This window comes from Balaenoptera ricei, chromosome 10, assembly GCF_028023285.1.
Source record: "Balaenoptera ricei isolate mBalRic1 chromosome 10, mBalRic1.hap2, whole genome shotgun sequence".
NCBI lineage: Eukaryota > Metazoa > Chordata > Mammalia > Artiodactyla > Balaenopteridae > Balaenoptera > Balaenoptera ricei.
Genome location: NC_082648.1, coordinates 52,165,330 through 52,184,209, shown reverse-complemented (window position 1 = coordinate 52,184,209; position 18,880 = coordinate 52,165,330). Strand labels below are relative to the sequence as shown.

Below are 18,880 nucleotides of genomic sequence, written 5' to 3'. Positions count from 1 at the left end.
CATTAGTGATTTAAAGGCCAGTATATGAAAAAAATTCTCATCTAAGCTTGATGTAATTATTACTATGGATACAGAATACTATTAAGTTTGTCCTTATATTACAATACTTGGGAGAGCTAAAAGTTGCCAAATTACCAAAAAATGGGGTAGAGAAAAACAGACAGCCAAAATTTTAATTTTGGACCAACACCAGATTAAAGATATGCATTTTAAAGTAAGTCAAAAAGAATTTGAATATCTAAGGAATAGATACCAATAGCAGTAAAAAATACTTACATTTAACTGAAAAGTGACTTTCGATGAAGTGTGAAATCTAGAACCTGTTTCCACAGTAGTAATAAGATGAACATAACATTCTGGATTTTTTATGATACTACAAAAGGAAATAACTTTTTCAAGATTATTTCTTGTACCATGATTTGGTTTTATAACAGGTCCACAATTGACTACCAGGTAAAGATTTGAAAATTTGGTTTTCCAAGAATACTACTGCAGTATTTATGCCACATGGATACCGCAGCTAAATATCATAGTAGTATATGTGGCAGCTTAATGCACATGAATTAGATTATCCAAAAACTAAGTTCAGCCATAGTTTTCTTGCATTATTATTTGAGCAAAATAAATGACCAACATCCACAAATTTAACGTTTGTCATCAATTAACTCACATCCAAAAAATTAAAGAAAACATAATTCATCAAAACAGCAGCAAACTTAAAAGGGATTTATTTGTGATTTCCTATATATATTTAGCTTGTAAATACAAGACTGTAAATGTATTAAGAGACAATTTCTGTTAAAGTTTTCATTGTGTTTCACTTCAAGTACTGCACAAGTTAAAATCTGATAAAGGATTTACATTCAGTTATCTGAAACTCCCCATCTCAGACTTTTGTTTAATGTGGTGGGTAACTTCATCATTTTGATACCACCAGCAGGAAAGTCTCTCTTTTATGGCTTCTAGGACTTTCATTAGTTAGTGTGCATACAGTTTTCGTTTTCTATATCATTGTCATTATCATTGCTATCTTCATCACTTTCTAATGGGATGCCTGTGGCAGCTGAAGCACCTTTAGTTTCTCGGTCAAGAGGAAAAAAGCCAGTTCCACTGAAAGTGTCTTGCCTCTGGTAGAAGAGTACATATGCTGCTTTGGACTGTTAAAACAAAAAAAAAGAATGTTAAAATGGTTATGATTCTTAAAGGTTACATTAAATACAATATGAATTTTTAGCTGGTAACCAATTTTGGTGACAGGACATAAATCAAGAAAACCACACATGGTCAAATGGGGGTTACTAAAATTGAGTAAATATAAGATGACTTCTATATATAAAGGAAGAATGGTCATTGGATTTAACATTTTTATTCTCTTCTAAGTTAGCTGGATAGATAAATAAATCCAACTGTATCACAGATTAACCTAGTTACTCTAAAATGAAATAGAATTCTATGCTTTCTTCCCTCCTGTCTCTAAGGAAAAGGTGAGCTTCTTTCTAATAGTAATAACTTCATTCTGTATTTGCTCTAGATTCTAACTTTTCTTACCATCTTAAGGATATTGCTCCATCAATCATCACTGTGTATCTTTAATGAGTCCTTATCTACTGGACTTTTGGGCATAAAAAATACTTAAGTCGTTTCCCATCAAAAATCCCTCTCCATTGTACCTCTTCTTCTAGCTGCCATATACCTCTTCCTCTTCCTCACAGCCAGGCTGGAGACAGAAAATCTAATATTCATCATTCACTCTCACGTACACTCCTCAATTTAATGTGACTGCCGCAACCATTCCAATGAAATGGCTTTCACTAGGCTCAAAAACCTCCTATTAACAAATTAAATGGATGCCTTTTTTAGCCAATCTTTCTGTAGCATTTAATGCTTTACTACTCCTCTTTCCTGCATTAAAGCATTTTTGGCTTCTGTTACACCACTTTTCCTTAGATCTTCCATCTCTACAGTTTCTTCTACTTTTCTGTGGGCTCTTTAAATCCTGACCTTCAAAAAAAATCATGTTCTGTCCTCAGCCTACTGCTCTTTCTCAATCTGTATCTTCCCATAGGTGACTCATTCGAACCTATGGTTTTAACTGCTACCTATGACAGACAATTCAGATTTATAACTGAAGCCAGTTCTCACCCTTGAGTTAACTCACCCTAGTCCTATTAGTCCAATTTCCTAATGGAAATTTCCACATAGCTATTATACATGTATCTCAAACTTCACAGCAAATTTTCTTCCTATGTTTACTATCTTAGTGAATGTTGAAGAGTCATCTTCATCTTCTCCCTCTCTACATCTTTATATCTAATCTTAATCAAGTTCTATTATTTCTATCCATTAAGTAGCTCACAAATCCATTCTCCCCTTGCCTATATACTTACTACCACTACTTTAAATTTAGAAGCTCTTGTTGCTTAACTTACATGACAGCCTCCTTTCCTCTGGAGACAATAATGACCTTTCTGCTTCTTTACTCAGTGCCCTCCAACCTGTCTTCTAAAGTGTTCTTAAGACATGTTAAGATGCAAATTTAATAATGTTCTTCTATTACTTAACAACCATCCAATACTTCTTGCAAACTTTAAGAAAAGGTCTAAACAACGAAAAACGTCATCTTTCTTGATCTGAGCGCTAGGTTTAGCCCAAGCCTAATTTCTGCTCCATATCCCCAACAAGAGAGTTTTTCCTTTCAGTAACACCAAATTATTTGCTGTTCCCCTAAATGCTATATTCTGTCATGCCTCCTTGCTTTTGTAGGTACTGTTCTTTTTGCCTAGAATACCTTTGCATCTTTTGTCTAATTTACCACTATTTGTATCTGCAACTCAGGTAAAACACCACTTTCTCTATGCAAACTTCCCTGCACTGGCCCTGTCTCCTTAAACCCCAAATCAGATGAGACAGATGCCTCCAAACTATACAGCCAAGATATTTAATAGTAATTATCATATACAATTGCCAATTCACTTCTCATCACCTTTAGATTGTAAGCCTCTTGAAATCACAGATAGCTGTCTTTTAACCTTGTTTAGAATAAAGTGCTATATATAGAAGGTACTCAAGTACTTGTTGACTAAATGAAGAATTGTCATTGTTAAAATGTAAGGTAACATCAAATTCACTTACTGTATATAAACAAGATATATTATTTAGTTGAAAGCAAGATTAGGGCAGTGTTGTCAAATAGACTTTGAAGGACAATGTAGGCAACTTCAGGATGTTTTGGTTGGTAGATTAAAAAGGAGAACAGAATTGAAAAATGAGGGATATGATATGAAATTAGAAGTCTAAATATAAACTGAAAATGTAGTTAACTTAGGCATATACACATTTTAAAAAATATTAAAATATTAAGAGTTCAAAAGTCTTTTTGTTCTTTGTTACAGCTGTAGGGAGATAAGCAACGGTACATAATTTAATATATAAATATATATAAATTATATACACATATATAAAAATATGAAACATCTACAGAGAAACAATTCAAAATAATTTCATATCTGTTCATCCAATGACCAATTAAAACTATGCCAGTAATTGGGCTCAGAAGTTTATTAATTTATTAAATTGAACAATTTTAGTTGAAGACTTTTAAAGCATTATAAACTAAAAAAGTAAAAAACTAGTCTCTGCCCTCACGGAATATATAATTTGAACCAGGAAATAAAGTAAAGCAGTCAGTGCTCCCCAACATCACCAGAAAACCTCTGTGCAGGAAATATCATTACATGAGCAAATACCTTAATTCTCATACTTTGTAATACTGTCATCAACAAGTAAAATTTACAGAAAGGCAAAATTTATAGAATAATAAATTCTTATTAAGCAATTCTTAGTTTTCTTCTTAGAACATACTAGTCATCTGTTCATCAATCAATATCTGATAATAAAAATGTGCTCTGATGGGAAACAAAACAAATGCCAATATTTTGGCTCCAGCTGTGGCTGATAAACTGATGCAAGTGTGAGTAGATGTAACTTCCTAATTTTTCTACTATTCAGAAAACATCAAAGTAACAAATACACAGGGTTAATTTTTTAAAAATCTGTAATTTGTTTTATATAACTATATCATTTTGAGTTTGCATATGTAATTGTCATAAAGGAAAAGACTTTAAAAATCTGAGGTATGGTAAGGCCCTTAAAGAAGTGGTTTTTTTTTTTTCTATTTTAGCATTCTGACTTTAAGCAGTCAATGTCTAGAATGTCTGAGCCTATTTTTCAGGGGAAAATGTAATATTTTCATTAGAAAACTCCAGTTTTCATGTTGAAAACCAGAAAAATTTTCATGTTTCAACTTATGCTTCTGTTAGTGGGCAAATTTAGTAGACAGATTTCCACTTAGAGGACAATTTTAAGTTTCTTTAAATCAGAGCAAGTCTCTCACCTATTAGAATTGCTAGAATATAGCCTATAGTGTTCCATGGGCCCCTTTTAAACAGTAGATTCCTTGATTTTCAGGAATAAAAGACACACTTACCACAATCTGGTCTTCAGATGCAGTTGAGACACTACTGTCATCAAAGTAGTACCATTTTCCATCATCTTTATTTTTTGCGAAAGCAGTATCTAATGAAAAAATATAATCGCTTCTGTGACTTAAATGAGCTGTGGTTTCCTGCGAGGGAACCCTCAAAACTTTAAAACCATTTAATATAGGGAATACCTATTAAAATTACATGATAATCATCTATATAAGGCCTATCTATCATGTATTTAAGTGATTCCAATGATTAAAGGTTTTTAGAGTAATTTCCTATAATCTAGAAGCCTATGATACTTTCATATAAGTTGAAATATGTGACTTTTTCCATCCCAGGGACAAACAGGACAGATTTATTATTTTTTAATTCACAGAATAACAATGCTAATGACAATAACTGGTGATTAACATTTATGTAGTGCTTCTGGTGTATCAGGCACAGGGCTATGCACTTTACATGTATTATCTCGTAAAGAAGGTACTATCATTACTATTCTTCTGATTTTAGAGATGGGGAAAGGGAGGCATCAAGAGAAGTTTAATTTGTCCAACAGTATAGTGGTTAGGTAGCAGAGTCAAGATTTAAACTCAGGCCTGTTTCTGATTCCAAAGTTTGAATATTTAACCAAAATTTAAATTTTCTATGACTAATATTTCTCCAACAATATTATCTCATTGATTTGTAGAGGTTTTTACACCAGAATCTTTTCCAGTCTTTAACAAAGTACAGAACAAAGGAAAGGTAAAAAACGATCAATTGATCTGCACAAATTTTAAAGATCTGCTTCATCTTTAAGTTAAAAAAAAAAAGCCCACTGCTCTCATCCATACTTTGTATAAACTATCCAGTAACTGAGGAAACAAAGTTGCAAAATGTACTCAAAACAATTATTTGCTGTCATAGCTTCTAAAAGTGACCTTACAGGCTTTGTCTTCTAAATAGTCCTACCCCTCTTAAAATTATTGTTCTTCTGGGTGGAGCCCATTATGGGTTATAAATTTGTCAATCTGAAATCAAGACCACCACACTCCCAAATTTAAAGAAACATATTTTCAGACCAGTAAGTCTGAAAATAAAAAGATAAGATTTAACAATAATATAAATTTATAAGAGACAAATCTAACAAAAAGGCACACAGAGTTTGCAAATGAAATCATGGTATCAAAAGAAAGCTAAATTAATATTTGTAATTCTGAGAAAAAGACAAAATGAAAAATGAATGTCAAATTCTGGTAAAAGGAACAATAGAGAAAGAAGAGCTACCCATTTTAAACATAAATGCAACTAATAATGCAAAAGAATTAATAAAACTGTTAGAAGAAACAGATAAATCAACACTTTAGTAGGAGTCCTGACAAATTCCTCTCAGAAAAAGAATGAACATCAAAAATAACCAGAGGGCTTCCCTGGTGGCGCAGTGGTTGAGAATCTGCCTGCCAGTGCAGGGGACACGGGTTCGAGCCCTGGTCTGGGAAGGTCCCACATGCCACGGAGCAACTAGGCCCATGAGCCACAATTACTGAGCCTGCGCGTCTGGAGCCTGTGCTCCGCAACAAGAGAGGCCGTGACAGTGAGTGGCCCCCGCTCGCCACAACTAGAGAAGGCCCATGCACAGAAACGAAGACCCGACACAGCCAAAAATAAATAAATAAAATTAAAAACCAAAAAAACAAACAAAAAAACCAGAGATAGTAATGATTCGAATACAACTGATCAGATTAACTGTAACGGAAATATAGAACTTTATGTTTGAATGGGGAATATGTATGCTTTTCAAGTACACAAACATTTAAGGAACAGACCATATATTAAGCCACATGGAAGCCTTAATAAACTCCTAGGATTAATATAATATAGACAATGACCCTAAATGCTATGAAATAAAATTAAAATTAAGAAAAAAAGGAGAGCTTTATAAAACCATATATTTGAAAAAGCATATGATGAGATAATCTTGGGATAATCAGAAAATTATAAAGGAAACTAAAAACATATATAGAATTGAAAGACAATGAATACTATATTTCAATATTTATGGAATAGTGATAAAGGAATATTTAAAGGGAAATTTACAGCTTTAATTATAGCCTTCAATAGAGGGAGAAAAAAGGAAAACAAAAAGTTAATAAGCATTCAACACAAGAAGCTGGAAAAAGAGAAACAGAGCAAACCCAAATTAACAAGAAGAAAAATATACCAAAGGGAAGAGAAGAAATCAATGAGATAGAATACATACATGTATAACAATAAGAAAAATGTAATAAAATAGAAAGCTAATTCTTTGACAAGACAGAAAAGAACAAAAAAGGGACAAAAATACAGCACAAGAGTATTACAAACAACTACTCTCAAATATATTGGAAAACATACATTTTTAGAAAAATGGAGAATGCCAAAATGTACACATTTTGGAAAAAGAAAACTGAATATACTTCAATAAGCATGACATAAATAGAAAAATTTATGACTGTAAAGCCCAGATAGTTTTACAGGTGAATTCTACCAGACTTTCATGAATAGTTAATTCCTATATTGTACTAGCTGCCCCAGGAAACAGAAAAAGAGTAAAGTATCCCAGCTGTTTCATTAGGCTAGACTGTAATCTTGATTCCAAAGTAAGAACAATATAAAAAAATTACAGTATCATTTCACTTATGAATTAAATTTTAACAATCCTAAATAAAATCAGCTAACCAAATCCAACTGGGTATATTAAAAAATACTTCAAGACTAGGATTTATCCCAGAATGCAATGCTGATTCAACAGAAAAACCTATCAATTGGAGAGCACAGACTGGTATAACCGTCCTGGAGAGCCATCTCACAGTACTTTACTCTATAACCCAGCAATCTTACATCTGGGTATGTAGCTCAATGAAATTCTCACGTAGGAGACCATAAACAATGTTTATTGCTCTTGTGGTGGTAGAAATTTAAAGGCAATTTGGATGTCCACCATGAAGCGAATACAGAAATAAAATATGGTAGATATATAAATCATGAGTGGTTAGAAGCAATGAATTAAATTGACACAAAGTAATATGGAGACGTCTTAAGTGTCAAGAGAGAAAAGTAAGATCCACAGCAGAGTAACAACCATGTAAATTAACAATGATGCATGATTCATGAGAGCTCATACATCAAACAAGTTAGAAACGGAAGGGGAAGGAGAATGGGGAAGGACAGAAGCTCTGAATGGACCAGTGATTTCCTGTGCTTTGAACTGTGGAGCATGATTAACTCAATCCTCTAATCTTGATGTTAAAAAAAAAAAGGTTCAAAAGCTGATTCATTCATTAATCAATATCTATTGAATGACTACTATATGTAAGACACATCTCACATTTTCCCTTTAAGAAGTAATAAATAGGGGCTTCCCTGGTGGCGCAGTGGTTGAGAATCTGCCTGCCAATGCAGGGGACACGGGTTCAAGCCCTGGTCTGGGAAGATCCCACATGCCGCGGAGCAACTAGGCCCGTGAGCCACAATTACTGAGCCTGCGCGTCTGGAGCCTGTGCTCCGCAACAAGAGAGGCCGCGATAATGAGAGGCCCGCCCACCGCGATGAAGAGTGGCCCCCACTTGCAACTAGAGAAAGCCCTCGCACAGAAACGAAGACCCAACACAGCCACAAATAAATAAATAAAAATTAAAAAAAAAAAAAAAGTAATAAATATCTTAAGGAAAAAGGTCTGGAGTTATCAAACACCATGATTTTAGTAAAAAGGTGAACTATCGGGGCTTCCCTCGTGGCGCAGTGGTTGAGAATCTGCCTGCCAATGCAGGGGACATGAGTTTGAGCCCTGGTCTGGGAAGATCCCACATGCCACGGAGCAACTAGGCCCGTGAGCCACACCTACTGAGCCTGCGCGTCTGGAGCCTGTGCTCCGCAACAAGAGAGGCCGCGACATTGAGAGGCCCGCGCACCGTGATGAAGAGTGGCCCCCGCTCGCCGCAACTAGAGAAAGCCCTCGCACAGAAACGAAGACCCAACACAGCCAAAAATAAATAAATAAAAATTAAAAAAAAAAAAAAAGGTAAACTATCAACTTACAGTGTCCTCCTCCCATCCCTCCATAGTGGTTGGAAACAGCAATCAAATTATAGCGGCAAGGACCTGCATTTGGATTAATTAGGAATTCCGACATATCCAAATCACTGTTTAAAAAAGAGACCAAGTTAGTTTTATGTTTTCCCTAAATGTAAATGAATTCTACTCTCTTTTGTCAGTGTTGTTTGACTCTCATTTAAATGTATTCCCATCTATGTATCTATCTATCTCACTAAAGAAATTACGAAGAGCCAAATAACTTTATAAAACAAATTATATAAATACCCTTGAAATTTGAATGTTTTGGCAAAAATTTTCTTAGGGATTGAGAATTTAAAAATTCTCCAATGATTGTTGTTATTCAGATTAATGTTTTCATGCTAATACATTTCTCTCTTAGTATATGAGGAAATACAGACATCACCATTTACCATCTGGGTTCTTTTATTTTTTAAAGTCATTTTCAAAAATGATTTAAGGAAGAATAAAGGGACAGTGAAAAACAACTTTCTTAGAAATTTTATCATAATTTAAATATAAGTATATATTTAAATATAACCCCAATATCTATTCTATATTTTTCAGGTTTTGATGACCTCTGTAACCTAAATGGGTAACATTCTCTGAAATACAACCAACTGTTTATATAATCTAGCATGTATGAAACTGGAATATGACCATTTTATAGCTTATCATTATTTCTGGTTATTCTTCTTATATTTACATAATTAAAAAGCAATTATGATTCTAAATTTCAAATACATCTCTAAAAGGTTCTAGCTTATCATTACTTTTGTTTCATCTTGTACTCACATTTTCAAAATGCTGTATTCTTGAAAACTTTGATGGCTCATAATTTTGTTTTGTTAAAGAAAAAATTAGCATTTTTTGTTCTATAATTGCAAAACGTTTTCAATTTTAAATTTATAAACACCAATTAGAATAAGCAAGCCAAAGAATGTTTTCAATATTACATCACCTATTTCCTTCTAATCACCTCTGCATGCACACACACCTGCCTTCAGTATTTGTTTACTTACTAACTGTATTAAGTAAATTTGGTGCACAAATATCATGAAATATGAAAGAATACTACCAATTTTTTTTTAGCGAAATGGGAGAGTAGCATGTTCTTGTCACAAGATAGCGTGTGATAAAGTCCTTCCTGTACTCCATGAATGAAGATACACTATTCCCTTTTTGTCCTTCTGAATTCTCAATTACGTTTAGTGAAAGCTTAAAAGAAAAACAAAAAAGGCTACCAAGATGCTGTCTCCAGACTTCTTTACACATTTTTACAAATAGGATGTCATATTCTGGATGCTGCAATAGGAAAACTGAAGGATAACAATAGGGATGACTTATTACACTACTGCATCATCCTCCTTCTAAGTAATTCCGTTATTCTGTTTTCACATTAGTCTTTTTAAAAAAGCATTTAGAAATAATTGAGGATTAATGATGAAATAAGTCCTGGGAAAAAGAAAATCACTAAGATCCCATGAAGTATCTTAGATTTATAAACAGGGCCAGTGAACTCATAAGATAATGTAACACAGAACGAGTCTTACTCTGTTTTTTTAAAAAATATATTTTCTCTTTGTTCTTTGAAAGATCTCTTAAGAAGGAATAAAAATTGTTACCGATCCACACAAACTGTCAGAAGTACCCAAAAATACACTCAAAAACTGAGATTGGACGCTAAAAAACAAAACAAATGAGCAAATATAACAAAACAGAAACAGACTCACAGATACAGAGAACAAACTGGTGGTTGCCAGAGGGAAGAAGGTGGGGGGATGTGTGAAAAAGGTGAAGGGGATTAAGAGGTACAAACTACCAGTTATAAAATAAGTCAAAGGGACTTAGTATATAGCACAGAAAATATAGTCAGTAGTATTATAATAATTTTGTATGCTGTGTAAGGTATAAAAACATCAAATCACTATGCTGTATACATGAAACCAATATAATATTTAAAGTCAACTACATGTAAAAGTAAATAGACCAAAAAAAAAAAAAAAAACCCTAAAATTTGGGTGCAAAGTTACCTAATGTCTAAAAAACAGCTAGAGGTGCCCAATGTTTATGAAGCACAATCAGAACTTACTTGATAGGAAAATCAACTAAGGTATCCAACTTGTCTCTCATGTATCGACTGTAAGAAAATCGCTTGAGGTGTACCACAAGTACTGGAGGCAGGGACCATAAATCTAATTTCTTTGTGGCTTGCTGATGTTCTTTACAATTTGGACAATACCTAAAAAAAAAGAGAAATATTTAAAGCTTGTTAGAGATAATGTTAGAGGTAATATTAGGTAATGCCTAATATATAACAGTAGGAACTTCTATTATTATTTTTATCATCAATACATTTTCCAAATAGATTTAACTATTAAAAATGAATATATAAATAAGTATTCAAAGAAATAATGAGGGCTAGATTATTTACATTACAGTATGCTAAAAAGATATGGACGTATTATAAAACTGTGCTGAGATACAGGCATTAGAAAAATCTCAAAACTTCTGGACTCTAATGGAATTAGTAATACCACAAAACATATTGTGATTTTCCTAAAAAAGCTTCTCTTGAAATAGCTGCACAGCTAAAAGTTCTTGGGAAAATGTAACTAAAATTAATTATTCACAGTAAAATGGCTATTATGGAAAATACAGTAACAAAATTAAAGCTTAACATTATAATAATACTTTTAAAGACATTTTCATCCCTCTTAATACATTATTAGCATATAAAGAAATGCTTATTGTTAAAAATATCAAAGGGAATTTAAATATCACTTTTTCAATTTGATGTACCACATACCTCAGTATAAATCCTTAAAAAATAATTAGAAACAATTATTTAATTTTGTCTCTTACCAGGGATCTTCAGCACCCAGCTTTTCTTTTGTTGTAAAAAGCTCAATGCAATCTTTTAATTTCACAAAGGGTTTTTTAGGAGGTTTGTATTCCACACTTTCATGTTTTTCAAAATCCTAAAGAGAAGTATTTCTTGAGTTAAGAAAACAAATGAAACAAAACTCATTTTAGTGATACCATATTACTATGAATAGTAATGAAAAACTCCTAAATGTTCTCAAAAAAATCAAAGCTTATTTCAACTGAGATTTACACTACACTTCTAGTAATTCCTGTATACACACCTATATGGACAATCAGGAAGTTTAAACAGAAAGCAGTTTCAAAACCAACAAGGCTTTTCTCTTTTAGCACATAACCAATTTTTTACTGCAAAATAAACATAGTTGGTAGAAGCAAAAGAGTGTAACAAAACAGTGTGATCAACAGGGACAGATAAAGAAGGAATGATTGATGACTTACCTCAGCAGCATTTTCATCAAAATATCTTTTTTTCAAATCAGGATCCCAATCCAAAGCAAGAAAAGATCTTTCTAAGGTGGAAAACATATTTTTTCTTTAAGATTTAATATGCCTTAATGTTAAAAACTAATATATTTTAATGTTAAGATATATACCAGAATAAACAAATAGCAGTCTCTTCTACTTGCACTAGGTGATCAGGGTAAATAGCTGTTTCCAAGCCATTAAGATATTTTAGAGCTAAAAAAAACTTAAGCATAAGTCCAACCTGCATTTAATAAACACCGACATGTGTTTTAGTATACTTAGAAATGAAGGCTTTTCATTTAAAAATGTAGATAGATACATAAATGTTATTTTTCATGATAGTGTTGAATTTCATGGTTTCACCTAAAAAAAGTAACATGCGCTCAAGTTTAGTGTTTAAGCCATTTTCCACAATACTTACCATCTAGCCTAAGCTGCCTATCATCAAATCTTATATGCCTGGTATCATCTTTGATGTAGTTGATATCAGTATTGCCTAAGTTGTTGAACTGGAATGTAAACAATCGTTTTTTGTGTCCCATGAGTTGACCTTTGCAAGTTTCCTCAGTACATAATCCATTTTCAGAATCATTATCTCCTCCAACTGAATCTTCAGACTGACTGTTTTCATTCTCAGAGGGAAGTTCTTGATCCTGGCTGGATTCATCATCTGGCTCATCTGTTTCCATTTCACCTAAAATTAGATATTAGAAATCTTTAAATAAACCCAATGTTACACTTAAAACTTATTAATACTAACACTATTTTTCCCAGGCTTGCAAATATTGTTTAGTTCCTTAATCCCCATCCTCTTAATTTTTCTCTGCAGCAATAACCCAAGTGAAAAGTTTTTTACAATTTAATAGGGAAGTCTTACTTGGTGAGCCCTCTTCATGTATGCCATTTGGGCCATTCCCATTAATATTTTGGTCCTTACAGCAGTGTAGGGATCCTTCAGTTTCTTCAGTGTCAGTAGATATTTTGACATATCGGCTTAAATAAAATCAGAAATCAAACAAGTTCAGTTCTATAAAGGCAAAAACTTAAATAAAAATTTTTCGTTCTTTCAATAAAACAAAACCTCTAAATACAATTAACAGTGGTCATTAATGGATTCAATGATAAATTCAAACTCAAGATATGATACCGTAATCATTTGTGTTTGGCTGTCTTTATAAAAATAAGTTAATTTGTTACTTCTAGGGTTTTAACATCTTTCTTTTATACGTTAAAAGTTTGTGGCAAATAATTTCTTGACACAAAATTATTTTATAAAGATCCTCATTTAGATGATATATATATCATTGCTAAGACCACTTATAGTTTATAATGTCATCTTTATGTATGGTTTATGGGACTACAATACTAAAATAGGTATGCAAGAAAGAAAACTAAATATGTCAGCTATAAAGGATAAAAGAAAGGGAGCAAATGGCATTCTTGATTACGTTATAATTCAAATCAAGGTTTTAGGAAAACAAAAAGGTGTTGCCTTGCAAAAGGATCAACCATGAAAGTTTATCCTTTTAAATAAAAATATTTATTAGTATGAGTTCTTGTTATCAGTATGAGCACTGTGTATAAAGAAATGAAGCATATGACATTTGTTATGATTTCAGAGTGCAAACATGATAAATTCCTATTTTCTTCCAACTGTAAACTTTTGGTGTAAGACAACTAAAAGAATTTATGCTTCCTGGGTTTAAAATTACCTCAGTAATGTGGTTTACATGATCAAGAAACTGGATTAGACTATAATGTGATTTCTTACATTGCTACCCATCTAAACAAAGGTGAAATAATACAGACAACTAATTATATTCTGATAGTACCTTGCATGTTTACTTTTAGCTATTTAATATTTTATTTTGTTAATGTAGAATTGTTTGGCACTTACCACATTCTCACAAGCAGAAGATTATAGAGTTTATCTTCAGTGTTGTTTCGTGGTACAGCCATAAGAAAAGGCTGACCAAAAAGTGAAGAACCAGTATGGTGGGTGTAACTTGAGTGTCTAAATTTTTCTCTCAGGCAAACAGGAATAATCACATGCTCTGTGTCTTCTGTTCTATTGATGTTAATCTCAAACCTACAAGAATAAAAGTGACTATAAACTCTGAAAATTTTATGATATTTCTTTTCAATTTTTCCTCAAGTAATATTTGCACAATAGATTTCATACTTACACATAAATATCATCCCGTTCCATAATACTACTAAGGTTTTCATCCATTGCGAATATTCTGTGAAATCTATGATTGTATATATCAGTAACTATCATCTAAAAGGAAATAAATTTCTATTAAGCTGGTTTTACAACACTGAAAAACTAAACTCCAACTTACATACTTTAAACCCAGAAACATCCTACCTTATCTGCAGGTACTCCTGACAAAGCAGACAACGCTGTACAAAGATCAAGTATGTTTCCAATTTTGGGGACAACCACTTTGTACTAAAAAACAAAAAAAATTATAATACATTTATTACTTTGGAAAATATTCACTAGATGAGATGGACCTTTTGGTTGCTTCCTCACATTCACGGTGGCATCTGGCTCACTGTGTCTCGCTCCAATCTTGGCATCATTCTGGGTGACAAAATCCACATGGATGGTTTATCTTATTGTTCCCTGACTCCTCAATTCAAAGACCTACACTTGCATTCAACTGTAGTTCACTTCTTGGATCTTGCCATCTACTGCACCACCTCTGACATCTTAAACTCTTAACTGTTTAATCACTATTTACTTTTCCTGGAAACTCATTCTTTCCTATTCTTGGCTTGCACTGAGATATCTAGTCCTTCTAATTCTCAATTTTCTCCTAGTTTATCAGCTCCCTACTATCTCCATGCCCTTCCACCCCCATGATGCATCCCTTCAACCACTCATTGCAAAAACTTTAATTACTTTATTATTCAGGTTTATTCTTGCTATACTTTCTCAGAGTTGTTTAGATTGCTGGAGTAAACTGCTCAACTTCAGAGACTGGTGTACTACAGACTCACAGTGCTCAATCTCAACGGATCCTTCAACACCAGCCAGAAATTCTTCTGTGTAGCCTTTATTCACTTATTCTCTTATTTTTCTCAATAACTATTTAAAATCTTCACCATTTCTTAGGCTTTTAATTTTACCACTTTTCCCCTCACTATCAGCAGAATACCTGTTTCACTGAGAAAAATATAGGCTACTGGATAGGAAAATCTCCAACTTACTGTTCCCCCTACAAACTTGAGTCTAAAAGGTCCTTTTCTCTGTCTCTTTTGACACAAGGAAAGAGAATCAGGTGTTACTCTTCCCATTCAAGGCTAACCCTGGCATCTATCCTTTTCTGCCTCCTCTAGAACAGGGGTCCCCAACCCCCGGGCCGCAGACCAGTACTGTTCTGCAGTCTGTTAGGAACTGGGTCGCACAGCAGGAGGTGAGTGGCAGGCGAGCGAGCGAGCGAGCGAAGCTTCCTCTGCCGCTCCCCATGGCTCCCCATCACTCCCCATCGCTTGCATTACCGCCTGAACCATCCCCCCACCCCAACCCCTGCCTCCATTCCGTGGAAAAACTGTCTTCCACGAAACCAGTCCCTGGTGCTAAAAAGGCTGGGGACCGCTGCTCTAGAACATAAACCCAGCAATTATCCTTTATTTCATTTTATCTTGACTCTTATAAAAGCACTGAACTGTATACAAGTCTCAAAAAACAAAACAGTCTCTCACTGTTTTCTAATAATTTTCCACTAATTATCTCCCTTTCTCCTCTGCTTTATAAATAACCTTGTTAAAAGTAATGTCTACACTGACTATCGTAACTTCTTTATCTCTCATTCACCTATTTATCCACTCCTGGCTTTTGCCTTCACCTCTTTATTTAACCTGTTACCAAGGCTGTCAATACTATCATTTAACCAAATCTTTATCAGTCCTTACTTTATTGAACTCTCTGCAGCATTACTGCTGACGACTGCCTCCTTCAAAATTTTCCTCTCCCTATGACACTACACTTCTTATTCTTTAATGTCCTGGTCACACCTTCTTTTGAGTAAAGAACTACCCTCTAGCATTATCCTTCAGAGTTTTATCCTCAGCTTCTTGATTCTATATGCTTTCCTTAGACTAGGTGACAATATATCCCAGTTTGCTTTGGTGAGTCCTAGATTAGCCTGCTGTCCTGGTATAATTATTAATATGGCCCTTTTTATTTTTAAAACAGTTCTGATTTAGATGATCATTTGGGTGATCTCATCCTTCTACGACATTCACTACCATCTTCATAGAGCTAACCACCCAATTTATATCTCAAGCACAGACCTCTCTCCTCTAGTCTACATACATAAAGTCAAGGCCTATTGATATCTCTCCTAAATTTTCCTCATGAATCTCAACTTGTCCAATACTAAACACAGATTTAGGTCATGTTAGGTGAACACATCCAATCCTAAAATAGGTTTCTTCTTAAACCATTCTTCCTATATCTCCCATTAAAACAAATAGTACCATTCTCTCCTCAGTTTTCCAATTCAATAAACTTGAATACTCTTAATACATTTTCAACTCCTATATTCAACTGGTTCTTCTATCTGACTGCCATCCTGACACTTAGTTTAAGAGTTCAAGCCCTTGTCCTCTGTCATTGCATCACTGCAAAAACCTCCGACCTGGTCTTAGTACATCTGATCTAAGCTCCTCCAATCCAATCTTTACACTAGCCAGAGTGTTCTTTCTGAAATACAAATCTGACCACACAATCTCTTTATACTTAATACATTTTAATGGCTCGCTTAGTCTTTTAGGATGAAGTCCAAACTTCCTATGAAAGCATCAACGTTCTTTGTGATCTAGCTTCTGCTTACCATATTATCTACTTGTAGTTTCCAGAAGTGGGCCACATTCTCTTTTGCCTTCAGCCCTTTGTATGTGTCACTCTCTTGTTCTATAATACTTTATTCCCAATTTTCATGTGATTAAATTTAAAACCTAATCATCCTTCAGGATTCAGCAAAGGCATCATCACCAGTTTGGGTAGGTTATTCCTTCTGTATATCCCTACAGCACCCTGTCAGAGCACTTTTCACACTGTATGAAAAGCTTCTTGAGAACAAGGACTAGGAACACCCTTGTACTTCCAGCATCTTGCACAGTATGTGAGTCCAATACATAACACATGTTCAACACAATTACAAATAAACTTCCATGACTCAAATCAACTTCAGTGATGGGAAAACTCATCAAGTGGGCTAACCTAGCTAATTACCTTTCCCTCTAGAGCTGGTTAAAGCACAGTGTTAATGAGGTGATCATTTTGGATTTGAGTTGTTACTGTCTCCAAGAGGAAAAAAAAAATCCCAATTCCTCTGTGCTGATCATGGATCTAACCTCCACAAATTTATGCTTCTGGTCACCAAGTGAGAAAAGAGGTAAATTCGTGAAATTCACATTGCTGGAAAAATAATTTAAAACCCAAATTACAGAAGACCATTCAACACATACTTTCCAGGTTAATGTGCAATTTGATTTCAATTTGCTTCTATATAATAGATGTTGTATTATTGGCAGGGGAAAGTACTATCTTTAACAAATGAGTATAGAGAAATAGAGTACATTTATTTTATGTTGCAATAAATTTTTACTCATTTTTTTATACTCCTCTCTTATTCCATTACACTCACTGGCATATATTTGTAAAGTTACAAACTAGAGAGGTTAAGGATGTAGTTTAGCATTGCTATACCTTCTCTCCACTGGAAAGAATGTTAAAAATCCTATACTTCTGAACAAGTGAATAAGTGAGTATCTAAAGGATGTGATTTTAGATATGTGAACATATATGCCCCTGGCCAAAAATAAAAGCAGGTATTTATTAACCTTGCTCATGGATAAGGGCAAGTGCTATGTCTCTCTTGTTCTCTAAAATATTCTCAGCACTGCTGGATGAAATACTGACATGAAGACACCAGGTTCAATGAGTTCATGAAGCAAATATATAAATAGCAAAAGAGATGGGTGAAATTTGCATAACTGAGTACATGACTTGTCTCTACCAACTTTAATTATTTTGGATTAAAGTACTATATTTTTATGAATACTTCATATTCTGTGCCCTGTTGACAGTAAACCCAAACACTTCCACTAAATGAATGGTATGATGACAATTTTGTTCAAAGCATACCTTTCATATAGATTTCATGAACACTGCTATGGACTGAATTCTGTCGTCTCAAAATTCCTATGTGAAGCCCTGACAACCAATGTGATGGTATTTGGAGATGGGGCCTTTGAGAGATTTAGATGATATCATGAAGGTGGGGGCCTCATGATGGGATTAGCATCCTTGTAAGAAGAGACACCAGAAAGCTTGTGCTCCCAGTCTCTCTCCCTGCCCTGTGAGGACACAGCAGAGCAGGCGGCCATCTGTAAGTGAGGAAGAGTCTGCACTAGAAACCACCAGGCTGGCTCTCGTCTTAGACTTCCAGCCTCCAGAACTGTGGGGAAATAAATTTCTGTTGTTTAAGTCCCTCAGTCTATGGTATTTTGTTATGGCAGCCCAAGCAGACTAATACAACTAATAGGCTCTAACAAACTGCACTTCTGGCTGGAACCCTAAACTAAGATCTTTAGTAAAGAATCTTCTAAAGTAGGAACTACGTCTGTTTTGTTTACCAGAGCTTTACAATCAGTAGGTGCCCATTTGAATGAATAAAATTTTTGAACACTTCTAAGTCATGAGGGTTGGGAATACAAAGATTTACGAAGTCCTTTTCTTCAAAGAATTCATGGTCTAGGGGACAAAAGTTAAAGTAAACCAAAGGTCATAATAAAATTTGGTAAGTGCTATAATAGAAATTAGGGTAACAGAAGGTACAAAAGGAAGGAAATACTTTTATTAGGGTGGGTCAAGTGTCAGAAAAGGATTAACTGATTAATAAAGGGAGAAAATATAGTGTTTTGCTCCATAAAATGTAAAATAATCCAAT

The 18,880-nt window shown here is 34.0% G+C and overlaps 1 protein-coding gene across 5 annotated transcripts in view; it reads right to left on the bottom strand.

The window, feature by feature from the left end:
* Nucleotides 1–282: 282 nt before the first annotated feature.
* USP15 (ubiquitin specific peptidase 15) overlaps nt 283–18,880 on the bottom strand; it is a 119,674-nt gene continuing 101,076 nt past the window's right edge. For 2 of the 5 annotated variants that reach the window (XM_059936384.1, XM_059936386.1), the window contains 11 exons: nt 14,284–14,367; nt 14,099–14,193; nt 13,810–14,001; nt 12,790–12,905; nt 12,334–12,606; nt 11,886–11,956; nt 11,424–11,539; nt 10,651–10,800; nt 8,544–8,647; nt 4,487–4,575; nt 283–1,157 (listed from right to left, as the gene is read on the bottom strand). In XM_059936384.1, coding sequence (XP_059792367.1) covers nt 975–1,157; nt 4,487–4,575; nt 8,544–8,647; nt 10,651–10,800; nt 11,424–11,539; nt 11,886–11,956; nt 12,334–12,606; nt 12,790–12,905; nt 13,810–14,001; nt 14,099–14,193; nt 14,284–14,367 — 1,473 coding nt within the window. In that variant the 3' untranslated portion in view covers nt 283–974. Of the gene's footprint in view, nt 1,158–4,486; nt 4,576–8,543; nt 8,648–10,650; nt 10,801–11,423; nt 11,556–11,885; nt 11,957–12,333; nt 12,607–12,789; nt 12,906–13,809; nt 14,002–14,098; nt 14,194–14,283; nt 14,368–18,880 lie in introns of those variants that run through there. The other 3 variants (XM_059936382.1, XM_059936383.1, XM_059936385.1) reach the window with 2 other exon arrangements.